General features: G+C 41.7%; 1 protein-coding gene across 1 annotated transcript in view; it reads right to left on the reverse strand.

The window, feature by feature from the left end:
* RSU1 (Ras suppressor protein 1) overlaps positions 1-17,570 on the reverse strand; it is a 63,835-nt gene that overhangs the window by 45,744 nt on the left and 521 nt on the right. The window contains exons 2-4 of the mRNA XM_081882700.1: positions 15,684-15,799; positions 12,173-12,223; positions 125-245 (exon numbers count right to left, since the gene is read on the reverse strand). Coding sequence (XP_081738826.1) covers positions 125-245; positions 12,173-12,223; positions 15,684-15,792 — 281 coding nt within the window. The 5' untranslated portion in view covers positions 15,793-15,799. The remainder of the gene's footprint in view (positions 1-124; positions 246-12,172; positions 12,224-15,683; positions 15,800-17,570) is intronic.

The following is a 17,570-nucleotide window of genomic DNA, read 5'->3' on the forward strand; positions in this document are numbered from 1 at the left end:
GTGAAGAAGGGACACTGAGAGATGAAGCCTGGAGAAAGGGCTGGGTTGAAAGCCCTGGAGGGCCACATTTGGCCCATGCCTGTCTTATGGAGCATCCAAGCAACTGATCAGGACGGATACGCACCCCAGGTTCAAGTGCTTCAGCTTCTGAAGGCTGCTAATCTGAATTGGCAGCTCCTCAATCTGATTGTTGAAAAAGTTGAGCACTTCTAAATTCCGGAGGTCTGCAATGTTTGCAGGCACAGCTGCAAAGAGAAACGTAAGTCCCTCAGAAAACCAACAACATGAAACATGCCACCCTTCTATTTATGGACCAGAAATACTTTCTGTAACAAGGTTCAGAAATTTCATGCATGACAACTTATCTAATATTCATTGGGAGACATCTATTAAAAAGGCAGTAGCATACCGCTGGTTACAAGGTGATGGGGACAGATAACAAGGGTTGGCTGCTATTGACCTGCCTTCCCAAAGACACCTTGCAGACTACTGGACAAGAGAATGACTAGACTAAATAGGACTTTTGCTTCACCTAGAAATAACCACTCTTATGAATGGGATCCAACTGGCACCCTTCCAGTAACAGAAGGATTCTTGATCCAGAAGGTGCCTTCACTGATGGGAGTGGGTGGGAGGTGATTTTTGCCAAATCCTCCCTCCCTGTGCAGCCCACCCCCATGCCGTCTACCACTCTGATGTGAAGTACCCCCAAACTCACAAGGGCATCCATTAGATCATACCCCATGTTTGCATTTAACTAAATACGCACATATCTGAAACCTGGCAGAAGGAATGTTAAGTGATGCAGTGGAGGGAAGGGACCAGCAGAGGTCAGAAGAAAAACATTATTTATTTTTTAAAAATAAAATTTATGAAACTACTAATTGTTCAAAATATTGAAACCCCAACAGCCTGACCACTGTAAGACTTAGCTAGTTGCACCCTGTGCCACCTTCATGCATTGCATGGCAATCAAGCAAGCTTGCTGAAGTTACATCTGTGTCCCAGAGGGTCATAACACATGCAAGGGAGCTCTGTCAGGCTGGGGGGTCCCTGGTGCAGGTACTCCAAGATAAATGTGCTGTGCATAGCATGCTGCTTTTTGTGCAGGTAACAATTTTCCTATAAAGTTGTGCCCTGGATTCATCATAATAACATAAGAAGAGTCTTTGGATTAAGCCAATGGCCCATCACAATGGCCTATGGGAAGCTTTGAACGAAGCACCGGAGTGCAGCAGCACCCTCCCTGCTTATGATTCCACAAAACTGGTGTAGAGTGGAAGCAGAACATAACTATCATGGCTAGTAGCCATTGATGGTCTTATCCTCCATGAATTTGCCAAATTCCTCTTCTGTGGTCCTCCAAGTCGGTGGCCATCACTACTTCACCACCAGGCAGTGTCCACACATTCTCAGGCATGAATTAGAAACCCCATTTTCCTTCTTTCAATGAAGGATGGAAAATCTTGGAACATTCTGAATATCATTTTGTCCCTTCTTATTGGGCAGTGAAGATATGTTTACTATCCAACTGCTGCCTGTGTCAATTGCAAAGCCATAAGCCATTAACAATTGTCATTGATGGGCAGGCAAACTGGAAGGAAAATGATGTAAATCTGCAGACTGAGCGTGGGTATTCTTGCATCGAAAACACAGTCTCAAAAGACACCTGGATTCCCACAGGGAACAACAACAAGCGCACATCTATATGCTATAAATTGATCATATGGATGCCCTAAATAACATTTTTATTTGGCTCCATCATGAACAAAATTGAAGCAAAAATGCATTCCAAATAAAATAGCCCATTGGGATTGCTGTTTAAATAACCTATTATCCCAAGTAGACATTCATTTAAAATTCAGTTAAATTGTAACAATTAAAGCTCAACTTTAAATAATGAACTGTTCAGCCGCGCCATTTTTTGATATGCGTCCCAAGAGGTAAGTGCTGTGATCAATTCACACACACACAAAAGGTTACATCAGATTAGCAACAGATCAATGTGTTGATACTACCTAGAAATATGAAATAAATACAGTTGCATGATATGAATACTACTACTCAGATAAAGATTAAGACTCTATATGGGTTTAATTTTCATGTTGAGCTATTAAGGCAAAATCTAAGCAAGCAAATAATGTTTACGTGTTTTGGGGGATTGTATCCATTCAAGCTTTCCACTGTATTATCACCCGAGGACACAATTTCAACATGAGCCATATTCCAGTTAAACTGAATTCCTAAAATTTATGCCCATTCAGACACAATGAAGTCTATAGAAATAATTGGTTTGCATCCTTGTGTTTCAGATTATCTGGATAATGGATCTGGATGTCTAACAGCAATGCAGGTAGCAGATTGAACAACATATACCTCCAAATAATTTGCAAAACTATCATCTAGGGAATATCTCATAGCATAGGCATCTCTCCCCATCCCATTAAACCCAATGAAACAAATATTTACACGGTAGAGTATGAGCCCTTCATTTCCTAGGGTTTTCTTCTCATTACTTCCTTCAAAATAAAAAATTAAAAAATAGTCCAGTAGCACCTTAGAGACCAATTAAGTTTGTTCTAGGTACAGCATAAGTTTTCGTTTGCATACACACTTCTTCAAATACACTGAAGAATACTGTGTATTCTTCAGATACACTTCAGATACACTGGTTTCAGTGTATCTGAGGAAGTGTGCATGCACACAAAAGCTTATACCTAGAACAAACTGGACTATTTTTTATTTTTTTTATTTCGACTGCGTCAGACCAACACGGCTACCTGCCTGAATCTAGATTACTTCCTTCAGTGTGTATGGAGGTCCCGGGCTGCCCAGGTGACAAGACACCCCCCCCCCAGCCTTGCTGATGTGGCCCAAAGGAAAACAAAGCAATGTGTTTGGCACCAGCTTGGCTGCTGGAGCTGCCAGAAGGAGGTGTACAAGGCGCCATCCTACTGTCTTAGGGACTCCACTCCAGATTTGTGTAGGGTTTGCACCTTAGACTTTTTTTCTCCCAAAGATATCCCGCAAGGCAGCAGAGGTCTAAGACTGAAGTTTTCCTTCTGTTAGATGGGTTACCTTCCCAGGTTGATGAGCCCCACCTGCCCCTCACTTTCTTCTACAGTATGTGCAGAAACTGCCTTCTGCCTAGGCCTGCACTCCAAGGTGCTCACTTTGATGCTGCTAATGCAGCTGCCTGACTTCACCCCTGGAGGCGCACTCTATTGTCTCTTGAGACAGATAATAATAATAATAATAATAATAATAATAATAATAATAATAATAATAATAATTTTTATTTGTACCCCACCCTCCCCAGCCAAGGCTGGGCTCAGGGCGGCTAATGAGCAATAATAAAAACAAATTGAATGAATACAACTTAAAAACAAAATTAAAATACAACATTAAAATATTGAAACCTCATCGCAGGAGGAGAAAGGAAAAGAAAAAAGAAAGAGAGAGGGGGAGGGAATCAAATTGGCTCTAAGCCAAAGGCCAGGTGGAACAACTCTGTCTTACAGGCCCTGTGGAAAGAAATCAGATCCTGCAGGGCCCAGGTCTCATGAGGCAGAGCGTTCCACCAGGCCGGAGCCAGAGTTGAAAAGGCCCTGGCTCTGGTTGAAGCTAATCTAACTTCCTTAGGGCCCGGGACCACTAGGGTGTTGCTATTTATGGACCTTGAGGCTCTCCGTGGGGCATACCGGGAGAGGCGGTCCCGTAGGTACGAGGGTCCTAGGCTATGAAGGACAACACCTTCATTCAATACTGAAGCAATTTTGAAACATCCCCCATAGTTATATACAGTCATACCTCGGGTTACAAATGCTTCAGGTTGCGTGTTTTTGGGTTATGGACGCGCCCAAACCTGGAAGTACTGGAACAGGTTACTTTCAGTGTTTTGGCGCTTGCGCATGCACAGGAACACTAAATCACACTTTGCGCATGCGCAGAAGAACAGAATCGCAACCCACGTGTGTGCAGACGCGGCACTGCGGGTTGCGAACATGCCTCCCACATGGATCACGTTCACAACCCGAGCGCCCACTGTATTGGGATGGTGAATCAGCGGCCCACCTCATGGTGGCTAAATACAATCTCCATCCATTGGCTATGCTGACTGTGCAGGGTTCTAGATTGTGCAGAAGCCTAAGTGACTACAGCAGGCTGCCCCCCTAGTAGTTACCCCTCTGACTAGTAGAGAGAAGTGTATGTCCACGTAGGTAGACCAATCCTCAGGGAAAGGCTGGGTGAACAGTGTGCACTATGAACACAGGGAAAGCAAGCAAAAGGATTTGAGCAAAGTAGCCCCCCAGCAATCCCACATCCCCAAACTGCGCACAGGCAGACACGATGCAGCTCCCTAATGCAATTAAACCCTGTTCTGTGGGTACCGGCCCTTTTGACAGGATGAGAGATTATTTTACTCTCCTCACTAAATCAGTGCAATTTAAGAGGACAAATGATGCTAAATGTGAATTAAAGCTAACTAATGCAGACTCTGTGCACACTCTGTGCTGAATGGAATGTTCCTCCTCAAGCCACTTTGGTGCAAGTGACAACATTTTATGACAAAGTCTTTCAAATAAAGGCTGCATCTTCTGGAAAATAACTGAAGATCTGAAGGCATCCTGGATTAGAGCTGCAGCAGGGGTATTCAACATATTCAGCTGTCGCTGGAATACAACTCCCACTAGCCCCAGCCGGCATGGCCTATGGCCAGTGATGATGGGAGTTTGCATTGTTAAGCTTTTAAAGTCTTAGATAACCCCTCTGATGACCATCAGTTTTTTTTTACCATTTATTTCCTTACTGTTCTGATACATACCCCCTGTCCTTATCTCAGGCTTATCTCACCACCCCCTCAACCACCTGTGAAATCTACTAACCTTCCCATCATTAGTTAATTAATTAATAAACAAATCAGAAATGAAAATGTCACCTGAGGCTCTGCTTCAAATCCCTTGACCTCAGGAGGCAAGACTGGTGTCAATTATAGGCAGGGCCTTTTATGTTGTGACACCTACCCCATGGAATTTCTTTCTGAGCAGGGTTTGTTAAGTCTTCATCACTCTATTGCAGTGGTTCTCAAACTTCTTTTTCTCTCGGCCACACTTTCAGAATAAAAATTTGCTCACGCCACACCGAATTTTTTTATGAGAAATAAGTTAGAAAACAAAAATAAACAATTCCTAGCAGTGCTTGATTTTGAACATAGGTGAACACAACTACTTTATGATATGATCGTGGGACATCCAGAAATTATAAAACAATGCAGCTACATAAGAACATGATTATTCCCAAAATATAATATTGATTGTCCTTGAATCTTCCTGCCACACCTGCCATGCTCTCCTATACACTCTTTTGAGAAACCACATTGCTTCACGTGGTTGGTGATGACGTGGCTTTTGTTACTGATGCAGTTTTTGATAGCTTATGCTATTTTTGTGCTGCCAGGATTTGTTAAATGGGCTGGACAGTGTTAATTTTTAAAACCAGAGTATATACTAGAATTTAGGGATTTTGTTTGCTTTGTTTAACTTTTATTACTGTTTCTCAACCACCTCAATTCTTTTAGGAGAAATAGGTGGCACCTACTTTTAAAAAAATACATGCATACTAGTTGTACCCATCAACTCCTTTTAACCCAAACATATCCTGCCCTTCTTCTATCTTGGAACTCAGAGTGATGTGCAAAGGGTCCCCATGTGGTCTCTCATCCCAGCCAGTTGGGCGGGGTATAAACAATAAAATCATCATCATCCATGAATTGACCAGACCAAGATCTGATTGGTTTCAACAAGATTTCTGTATCATCCTGGGACCAGATCAAGGGGGGGGGGGAGTTATGGTTTGAGCAACAAGAAGGCAATGTGTGCAGATTAACCTGGAATGTCAAAATGAAATTCATATTAAACCTTTCCCCAATGTTCAGTTTACATAGCAATGTGCTCCCCCCCCGACAAGATTATATATTTTCTAAATCCCTTCAGCATGCGGCCTGACTAAAAGATGGTTATTGATTTTACTCTAAGCTTCAGAAAAAAAGGACATTTTTTAGTTTAACAAATGAAAGATGGCTTGACACAGGTATTGTTCAAAGATATTGCCGGCCTCTATTTTCATATAATTGAGAATGGGTTTGATTGAAATTTCAGCCGTCTTAACCATCTAAGCATTTAACTTGGGAGGATTCACATGAGGGGAAATGGATTAAAGCTGTAAGCCTTCATATTGCACAAGTATTTTTATTTATTTTTTAAGTTTGGAATTCCTATGGCTTTTGTTTGCCTGAAGATGTTTAGATTAATTTTGACTGTGTTCAAACTAATGTATGCCCTGGAAGACAGCTCTCAACATCCCATTCAGGACTGATCTCATCCAGACCTTCCTAGCTGAAGCAAGACCAATGCATCATATATTTTCCAGCTACAGTCCTGGCCTGCCCAGGATTGCTGTAACATAGGAAGCTCTCTTATACAAGTTCAGACCATTTAGCCTAGTAGGCTAATTTAGCCTAGAAAGGCTGCAGCTCTGCAGAGCCTTAGGCTAAAGTGTTTTTCATCACCCCATAACTGATGCTTTCAACTGGCGATGCCAGAGACTTAACTTGGAACAATGCAAAGCAATATCCCTTAATGTGTATATTGCTTTACTGTGGCTCCAGAGTTAACACAGGCAGAGTTTGCCCATTGTTATTTCTAATTCTGGACAGCAAACTGAAACGTATAAAGGTTTTCAATACCTCCATGTTAAACATAGCTGCGAAGGGAAGGCGTGAGACTGCAGTTTAAAATCAGAGCTGCTTACATACAAATCTTCAGCTGACTTTTACTTAAGTAACCGCTTCTATTTATTTATAGTATTGATATCCTGAATTCCCAGCACAATGCTTGCTCAAGGTGGCTTCTAAAAACAAGAAAATTCATCAAAAAGCAAATATACCATAGAAATCACACACCAAAAATCAATAGATGAACAACCCCAGAAGCAAAGGCAGCACTCCTTAAGAAAATATTCATTCCAGTCAAATGAAATGCAGCTTTAAAAAGAGAGAGAGAAGTTTTCTTCCTCAACGGGATGTCATCATGGAAGGGATGAGGCAAATGTCCCTAGAGAGGAAATTCCAAAGTTTGAGTGTGGCCACTGAAAATGATCCTCTTGTGTTCTCTCTCCCCGCAATCTCTTTCAAGTATGTGTTTCTAAATTCTGAAAGGGGAAACTGTATAGATCAGGGATGGGGAACTTCCAGATGTTGTTGGACTGCAACTCCCATCCTCCCTGATCATTGGCCATGCTGGCTGGGGCTGATGTGAGTCCAATAACATCCACAGGTTCCCCTGTTTTGCTCAAATGCCTGGATCCACTTCTTCCTTCTGAACCACAGGTTCCCCACCTGTGATATTAATGCAAAGCAACCAGAAAACTGTGGAACAGACTGCGCAACTGGCCAACAAGTACTTGCTCTTAACATCTGAAGATAGAGAGCAGAATGAAGCCAGCAAAATCCTAGAACAGGTATAGTTATAGAATTAGGGTCTATCAAAGATGGAACTGCAAGTTGCCTTATAACTCACAAAAAAGCATTCAATAATAAACTCCTGCATACTGTCACAAGTTTCCTAAGTTTCACCAAGTGGCTTTTAAAGAAATAATAATAATCTCAATAGTGACCTCCACTGGACAAGACAGACAATGCTTCTGTCTTTTAAATTAAAAATCACTTCATGAGCAGCACTTCTTAAAAAAAGAGAGAAACAAAAATAACTAACCTTCTGAAAATGTCATGTGCATCAACACCAGCAATTTTTCACATAAATTAGGTCCAAAAAGTGACCTCTCAAAAAGTATTTGCAATCAGTAATATGCTAGGTAGTTTATGACAACCCTGAACTCCCACAAGTTGCAAACTAAAGAGTCATTCCTAACAAGAAACAGATAGAGTGGCAATAACGAAGAAACAGATATATTTATTAGTGAATTGTCTGGTGAGAAGAGAAGGGAAGTGGCAGAGGCCTTCTTCTAACATGACTGCATACCTCCAGAAACCAGGAAGACCCATTCCTAGTCCAATTGAAAGGTGGAGCAGATTATCATTGAGTAACTTGAAAACTGCTGAACTCTGACAAAAGATATTGGTGGTCGTTATTGGATAGAAGACAGTTTAAAAGAAGGAAAATAGAACTTTGATGGTCCAGAATTCTAATGGAGAAAGCTGCAGAGATGTGAGCCTCCGAGGAAGCAAAACAAAACATGTATGTGGCTCAGCCAGCAGGCAAACATGTGGCCCTCCAGATGTTGCTGAGCTACAGCTCTCATCACCCTGGCCACTGGTTATGCTAGAGGAGTCTGATGGGAGCTAGAGGACAACATCTGGAGAGTAGCAGGTTCCCCACCACTGTGCTAAGCAGTGATCTCCAGAAAACTCTTCCCAGCAACTAGAAGAGCAAGGAAAAGTGGGAAGTGATTGAAAAGTGCTACAACTACCAATGCCCTTGGCCTTTCTAGAGTTCCCAATAATAAGAGCTTCTGCTCTCCCACTATGGATCCCAGTGGTCTTCAGAGACCCAGGGGGTTCACTTTCCTTTGGAAAAAAACCTGGTGAGATATCCACTCAGATTAGTTTAGAGCCCTTCACATCCTCTGAGATCTGTTTATTTAATCCGCCTTGTTTCCTCATTAATCACTCCACCATCAAGAGTGTAAGTAGCCTCTCCTTTCCCCCAGTTGCCCCTTGCCCTCTTCGCCCGCTACTAGGGTGTCTAGCCCCAGAACTTCTGCCTTTTTCTTCCTCCTATTGTGACAAGACTTGCTCTGAGCCTAGATCTTCGCTCTATTCTTCTTCTGGTACGTCTCAATCCTTGCTCCCTCCCTGCTTGGAATCCCCTCTAAATGAGCCACCCTCTATGTGTTTATCCACCAGCTGAGTCAAGAGTCTCTCTTCAAGGCCAGCCTGCCAGCCTTTCCTAGTCTGTTTGGCTTACCTCTGCAGCTAACTGTTGGACTGAGCAGGGAGCTGCTGCAGTAGTCATTCCTGACCACACTTAATGCAAGCGTGGTGCAATGGATAGCATGTCAGACCAGGACTGAATCCCTTAGCCAAGATTTGCACCTTGGTATAGCTTACTCTCAACTGAAACCTATCTTGCAGGATGTTGTTATGAAAAAATTGAGGGGGGAGAACCATTTATGCAATTTTGAGGAGGGATATAAATGCAATAAATGAAAATTTTTAAATGAACCATAATTGTCAGTAGTAATATCTAAAGGGCCTCCAAAACCTTGTTGAGATGTCTCCAGACTTTGGGAACCCAGTGGAACCCCGTATATGTCTACTCAGAGGTAAGCAGGACTTGCTCCCAGGCAAGATGTAGAACATTCCCCCTCTTTGCATTATCCTCTCAACAAAAATATATGAGCTTACTTGCTTTGCTTGGTAAGTTTGCTACCTGTTGCTTCAGGCTCTCATTCATAGCCTTTTCATGGAGCTCACCTTGGATTGGATCCAATCCATCCTCTCTAGGCAAGAGTTAATTTTCTCTCTTTTTTCTGAAAGGACTATTATTGGTCAAGTAGAAACTAGTTGAAACAATTCCTCAAATTTCATGGTTGATTGCCACAGAAATCCAGAAAGATATATAATGCGATGTGTAACAGCTCCTAAAATCTCCAGGAAAGCCTTATAGTATGGCAGATAAGGAAGCCAAGGTTTAAGGAAACCGAACCTTATTTGAAGAATTTGCATTTAAAATCTATAGCGACCCCCCTTTGCTGCTGCCTCCGTCTCTTTTTGTCTTAATGGCTTGAAATCATGCATATTTTTCCAATGACAGATGCATGCAAGCACATTTTCCTTTGCTGATCTGTGGATGAGGCAGACACTGGTGTGCCTACACGTGGCAGATTTATTGATAGAAAGATGAAAAGCACGCTAAGAAAAATGTATAAAAAATGGAGATGTGAAAGCAAAAGAACGAAAGCAGGACATCATGACTTACTGTAATGATATAGGGCTGCCCGTTTCTGGCAGGGTGACGGATGAAACACTGAATTGTATCCAACTAAGTTTGAGTAGACCCATTTGAAATGCATGTCCCTATGTTAGGCAGGCCCACTGATTTCAGTGGGTCTACTCCAAGGGTAAGTTGCATTGGATACAACTTACTAACTGGAAAATACTGGACACCATTCATGCATATTTATTGCCTTAGAAAATGGACATATTTACTATAAACAACAGAACAGCAAAGCAGGCACACTCATTTATATGCCAGAAAACCAGTAAGAGATGCTAATATGACCTTAGTGGGGCATATCAAGTGTCATCGACACTGTTTTCTCCAAGTCATTTTGAGGACTATCTACTCAGACAATTAATTGTATCTTTTTAAGGGATTAGGTCAAGAGTGTCCAAAGTGACAAATAATAAAAGTGAGATTCAGTCTTTTAGGAGAGGTTGGTAGGGAATAGGCATTTATTTTTATTTATTCAACCTCTACCCCACCCTCCAGCAATTTGCTTGGTGCCTTACAAGGGGTAGAAGTTTCCAAACCACAATTTAATTTAAAATTAAATACAAATACATGTGTCTTTTTTTAAAAGCTGCATTAAAAAATTGTATTAGCACTACTTTAGTTCACTGCCTACTGCATTATTAAGACCTATTTTATCAGTACTTTCATAGTAATTCTTAACATGATTTGCTTTAGCCTGATTTGTTTTATGTTGGTTATATTTTTTGTTTAAAAAACCCCTTTATTTGTAAATTTTCATCATACATTATAATTTACAGTGCAAATATTGATCTATATGTTAAAAATAAATAACATAGATGTAAAATAGGGTACAAAGTATCTTTTAAAATTTAATACAATTTCTTAAACAAATAAATGGATTTTTTTATAAATGATGACTAACTTCTTATTCTTCCTTCTAAAAAGTGACTCTGCTTGCTCTCCATTCATAGAAGAATTATTTGAGCCTATAAATACATACCATTTATTCCTTGTCTCGAAAATTCCCAGTTCTTCCTTCATATATGGAGTAACTGAACTCCAACCTCTGATAACTCTCAATCTCTCTCTTTAAACATAGCTGCTAACTTAACAATATTTAGTTGTTCCCAGAGTTTCCAAAAAAAGATGTATTTTATGAGTTTTCTGAGAGCTTCCCTAGGATGTGCATACAAGATTCTGACCAGCTGTTATAATATATAGGAGTAGAGTTTTATGGTATAGGATCATTCCGATGAAGTGTGGGTGTAAACTCAAGATCAAGGAAACTCAATCAATTTTTTGGGGGGAGGAAGCCACCCCACAGAGAAAAGTTTCCACAAATTTTCTAAAAGAGGGTAGAAGTGGCAAATGAGGCATGGTGGGCCAACAGTGGCTGGGATGCGACTAATGAGAAAGCTCTATCCCTATCAATGGTACAGGGAGTTCCAATAAGAGCTCTCAGAAGGTTCTTAAGATGAAGGAGGCCACCCCCCCCCGGCCGCGCCATGGTTTAAACCTCATGTGACCACGCCCCCTGGCTGCCCGACTGGTCGGCCAAGGGGCATGTGACGCGGCAGGACTCTCGGTGACGTGGGCGCCATCCCTCTGCCCCCAATCTGGGTCACTGGGGGGCTCAGATGCCAGTCTGCAAAACCGCCCCACCAGGGAAGTGGAGCAGACCTCTCAGAAGGTTCACCATCTTAAAACACAATGTTATGGCAGGGGTGGAGATTACCTTTCAGCCCAAGGGCCATATTTCCTTTTGGGGGCCAGTAGTTAGCAGAGTCAGAGGCAAAAGCAGATAGATTTAGATCTAATGTTTGCTTCGGAGGAAGGTTAGTTTGATGCACACACACCAACCCTCTCCATCCTTCATCCAGACAAGCTGGTGACAACCAGCAACCCTCTCACCCAGACCCGCATTTAAAGGGGGGGGGGGAACCACACTATGCATTGACCATAACACTTCATATGTTGGCCCTTCATATATTTGGCCCAGAATTTTGACCAGAGACTTGGCAGCTGGTTCTAGAAGGACAAGAAGCACCACTTGACCGTACGGCAGCCCTCTCCCAAAATGAACCACAGCCACTGGCCTTGCAATCTAAGGAATCAGTAGACAAGTTCATTTGTGCTTAGGCAAGAAATAAAATACTTAGGAATAGAAATGTACTTACTTGTCAGCTTGTTGTGACTGAGGACCAGCTGTGTGATATGGGACAGAGTGACTGTAAATGAAGAGAGACAATAAAAGTATAAACAGGGCAAAATTGCATTGGGGAAGAAGAAGAGACAAACTTCAGCAGGAATGCATCTGAATAAATACCCGCATACCTTCCTAGTAAGGTATAGCCTAACAGGTTACAAAAGATGGCCCTTTGGACTAGAGATTACATTAAAACAGAACTAGACTGGCAACTCGACAAAATTATTACGAAGGGGAAGATTACCACATTGTCACAATTCATATCCTACAGGAAACTTATTCTCTTGGTAACTGACAATTTCTTTGTGATTAATTGCTGTAACTAAACATAGCGTAATGACAGGCAGTTTTGAGAGTTAAGGGGGGGGGGAAATGTCACTGAAGATATTTGACAGCAAAACCCTTAAAGAAAGGACTGTGCTAAACTATGTCACCAGATCCACACGATGGCATCCTAGCTTCATTTTTTTCAATGCTTTAGAAAGTAGATGATTTCAGAAGATTCCTTATGCTGCCATCGTAAGACTCACAAAAACAAAGAAGACAGAAAAAAATAGAAAGTTGACATTATTACAGATCTTGAAAGGGGTTTGAAGTTTATGCCAACTCGTCATAATTTGAAAATAACTTCTTTACCTAGGGAGCTGAAAATATTACCTGGTAATTTATGTACAGGGCCAGTGAAGAATGGCTAAGTGTAACTTACAGACATTCTAAGAGTGCTAGCCAATGCATCTTTATTCAGACATGCAAACCCCAGTGAGCTCAGCAGGACTTAAACTCAAGTAAGTGTGCACAGGATTGCAGGCAAGCAGCACAATCCTAACCATGTCTACTTAGAAGTAAGCCCTAGTGAATTCAGTGGGGCTTACACCTAGATTAACGCGCCATCACATTCAAGAAGGTAGCTTGAGTTTAAAGAAAGATAAGGCTTAAATGCCAAGACAATGGAGAGGAGAAAAGAATCTAGGGCAGGCAGAAAAAAATAACATATGAACGTAAGATTATTCTGGATCATGAGGCCAATGGCCCACATGGTCCAGCATCCTGTTCTCACAGTGGCCAATCAGATGCCTGTGGGAAACACGCAAGCAGGAACTGAGCACAACAGCACTGTAACCACACTTCTCAGCAACTGGTTTTCAGGGGTGTACCAAAAGCAGAGGTAGAACATAACCACTGTGCACCCAAAGGGACTTACTTCCAAAGTAGACATGTATAGGACTGCAGTCAGATACTTCCGGCCTTTTAATTTTCAAGGGAGAAATGACACTTTATACAAGACGCTTTTACTCGCCAAACGCCCACCTTCCTGAGGACAAATAAATTTTGCCAGGGGTCCACAAATGTTGGGTTTGGCATTGCAGCCAAGACTTCTATTTTTGGTTGCAACCAATATTATTCTCAAACCCCCTGTGCACAGGGAATTTGAGCAAAAGACAGGGTCTTCTCTCATTTGTGTGGGATACTGAGAAAATAAGAAACAGCAGGTGCTTCTCCCACTGCTTGAAAGGGCCTTCTTAGTACAAGGAGGTATTGTTTTGTGACACCGATTTCTTAATCTGCTTGAGAACTGCAGTGGAAATTCATGTGGTGTCAGTTGCCATGCTCATCAGAGGGCAAGGGGCACATGTCCCTGACTGTACACCCTGTGTGTTCAGGTACACGGCCTTTTTTTTTAAAAAAAAAGAAACCCTCTTTTGGCATATAGATGGGACATTTCCAAATGACAAATGTTCATTTTCTCCTGGCCGAAAGAGTTAACGCTTTCCCCATGTGGCCTAGACATTAGCAAGTACTACTGCCTAATTAACCAAATGCCACAATGGGAGCTGAAGTGTAGCATCTGCCTAATAAGCTGCCTAGCTACAAACCAATAAATAACTTAAATATCTTTGACATTATTAAGCAATATGATAATTTCTGATGGGATAATTTAATGTTTCAGACAAAGGGAACTCTTGAGACAGGTGTTGCTACTTATCTAATGTCACATCGTGAAAAAGAAACCTGTTACTGCATATCTGAATTATTTACGAGATAATTAGCATAGACTGAGCACCCGCCTGTCTCGGAAGATTCAGGGGAGAGGTCGCTAAGACACAAAAGAGAGACTTCCGTTGCTCCAGATTTCTTTACTGCCAGCAAAACCATTACTAATTTATGTTCGCTTCAGAGAACATATCATACAAGAAGATTAAGGAAAGGTCTCAGCCGATATGATCTTTCTTACAGTCTTTTTAATCCATGTCACCAGAAGAAGAGTTTTCCAAAATATGAAGTTATTTGCATCGAGAAATTGACACGTTCTTGCCCTCAGAACGACCCTTTACAGTTTGTGCGAAAGCTCTTTTAAATAAACCCCAGCTTCTTACTTCCTGATAATCTTCCAATGGTTGCTTCAGAAACTAGCAACAGATAATCAAGTGGGTGTTCAACTCATGAAAAACAAGAAAGCTTGAAGCCGAGGGTTCTGTAATTTAATTTATCCTCCAGTCCTTCAGATCTCACAATTCTGTAAAGTCACCTAAATGCTCTTTAAGTATTCAGGCTCTCGCTGTATTAATTTTCTTACATTTCTGTCCCATTGAGCCTAGGTTGGCATCTATGTACCACCAAGGCATTAACCAGACACAGATTGGCTTACCTTCAGAAACGTTGGGGTTTCAAATGCCAGTTTAGACCATAACCCAATATATTGGGTATCTACAGACTCTTGAGCTATTTTCCAAAGTGACATAAATAATAAATTTTTGTTCTAGGATTTTTTTTAATTAAAAAACCCCCACTGTGAATATAATTAATGCTGAATGCAACATGGGAAATAACAGTTCTAAATGTATATACAAGTCCATGGAGTATTATTTGGTTTGAACAGTATGACAGACATGTGAGCCAGCATTTCACCACTCCTCTAGGACATACAGAGTACAGTGGTACCTCAGGTTAAGTACTTAATTTGTTCCGGAGGTCCATTCTTAACCTGAAACTGTTCTTAACTTGAAGCCTTAACTCTAACCACTTCAGCTAATGGGGCCTCCCGCTGCCACCGCAGCACGATTTCTGTTCTTATCCTGAAGCAAATTTCTTAACCTGAAGCACTACTTCTGGGTTAGCAGAGTCTGTAACCTGAAGCGTATGTAACCCAAGGTACCACTGTATTTATCTGGACAAACTTATGTGTGAATCAGACCTCCACACATTACATCTAACGTACAGCTGCCCCTTTTCAGGAAATCTTCAGATGATAACACCCCAAAAGCGTTTCAGGGCTCTGATTTCAGTTTTGTCAACTGAGAGGACTTCAGAAATGTCTTTCTCTCCAAAGATATATGGTGATATATGGCTCTTACAGTAATGCGCCCTTCAGCTTTTTCTGTGGTTGTGACATGTGTTCAGACCCAAGAATATAGAAGCAACCTTATGCTTGGAAGTGCAAGAAAGCCATGATGGGGGCAAGCAGGGAGAAGAGAAATACTTACACAGGCCAGATATGTCCAGCATGCTAGAGATCCCTCGATCACACATGTCCACCTCCAATATGTTCTTCTCCCTACTCTCCTCCACAATTTTTTTCAGTGATTTGGACATGGTTAAGCTGGAACCAGAACAGAGAGACAAAGTGGAACAGGAATGAATGACAGATATGGGAAAGTGATATAAGACAGTAAGAGGCAGGTATATTTTACTGCCCTAAATAAGTCAATACAGTAGCCCATCTGAGACATAGAAATGCTGCTCACACAAGCATTCTAATCACACAGAGTAGCTTTCCCCAACCTGGTGCTGTCCAGAAGTTATTGGGACAGCAATGCTCAACCAGGCAAAGTGTACTGTTTACACCAAATGTCAAGCCCGTAAGCTACGCACAGCTTATATCAAGCTGGAAATTGTTTTAAAAACTTACATGCCAACTATTTATCAAAAGAAAATCCTGCCAGCTAATAAAAAAGGGACAACAGCAACACAAAACCATGCATAGTTCAATGGAATCATAAATCAAACTATTTGCATAAAAAGTCAGACCAGACAGTGACAAAGCAGCTGTCAGAACACCAGCAAGAGGAAATATTCTGTCAAAAATATTCAGTAAACAACCACGTCTTCATTAGCTGTCTAAAAGTGGGAAGGCCTGGCACTTGGAATCCCTCAGGATGGGTGTCACTACAGAAGAAGTCCTACCTGTGGTCACTGTCAAGGGTGCCTCATCCTGTTGAGGAATAAGGTCATAAGAGCCTGGGGGAACAAGTTAATGGCTCATCTAGCCCAGCATCCTGTTCTCAAAGTGGCCACCCAGAAAATGATAAGAGCAGGCTTTAAAGATGAACACTAGTACCTTGTGTTGAGCTCAGAAACTAACTGGCAGCTAACACAGATCACACAAAACTGGTGGGGTAGATTCAAAACGCCCTACACCCATCAGCATCCTAGTTACCTCAACGATAGTCCTTCCTATCATTTCCCTGCCCCTGACAGGTGGAACAGTCATGGGGGAAAGGCTCTCATAAAACCTTGAATGACTGGCCTCAGAAGTAAGAAGTTCTAGCAATTGCCTCTTAACTCTGCAAAGAACGAGGCAGTCAGTTTGCTCACACATGAAGCTGAAAATAGGAACAAGTCGTCTCCATATATGCACAAGCATTTGCTCAGGGAAGTGTACACTCAGCTACCATGTGTGCAGGGGCAGACTGGTAATATGGTGCCCTGAGCAAGGACAAAAATTTGGCACTTCCCTAAATATTGGATTTTCACAATAATTCCTTTTGGTCCAGTTACTTTTTGTTAATGGATCTTGTTAGTGGGTCCCCATCAAAACATAGGTATTATCAGTGCTTTTTTCTAAAAACATGTTTAGGGGTACTCTCATTTTGACTCTAGAAAATCACCATTTTATCGTTCAAATCGAGAAAAATAAATACAGTAAATGGACAAAAGTACAAAGATTCACAAAATGTTTAGCGGTATGCGTCCCCGTGTCTCCCAGAAAAAGCACTGGGTATTATTATTATTATTATTACAGTGGTACCTCGGGTTAAGAACTTAATCCTTCTGGAGGTCTGTTCTTAACCTGAGGTACCACTTTAGCTAATGGGGCCTCCCTCTGCTGCAACGCCGGAGCACGATTTCTGTTCTCATCCTGAAGCAAAGTTCTTAACACGAGGTACTTTTTCTGGGTTAGCACAGCCTGTAACCTGAGGCATCTGTAACCCGAGTTACCACTGTATTACTATTTTGTACCAACCAAAACCCAGCGCTGGTGTGTGCAGCTGTATTCATGGGACACTTCCATGCAAATCACCGAACAAAAGTAAACAACTCAACTATTCGTGTACACTTTGGGTGTTATCCCCTCCAGCGTTTCAGAGCAG

Source organism: Podarcis melisellensis (genome assembly GCF_964234715.1).
Source record: "Podarcis melisellensis genome assembly, chromosome: 12".
In the NCBI taxonomy this organism is placed as follows: domain Eukaryota; kingdom Metazoa; phylum Chordata; class Lepidosauria; order Squamata; family Lacertidae; genus Podarcis; species Podarcis melisellensis.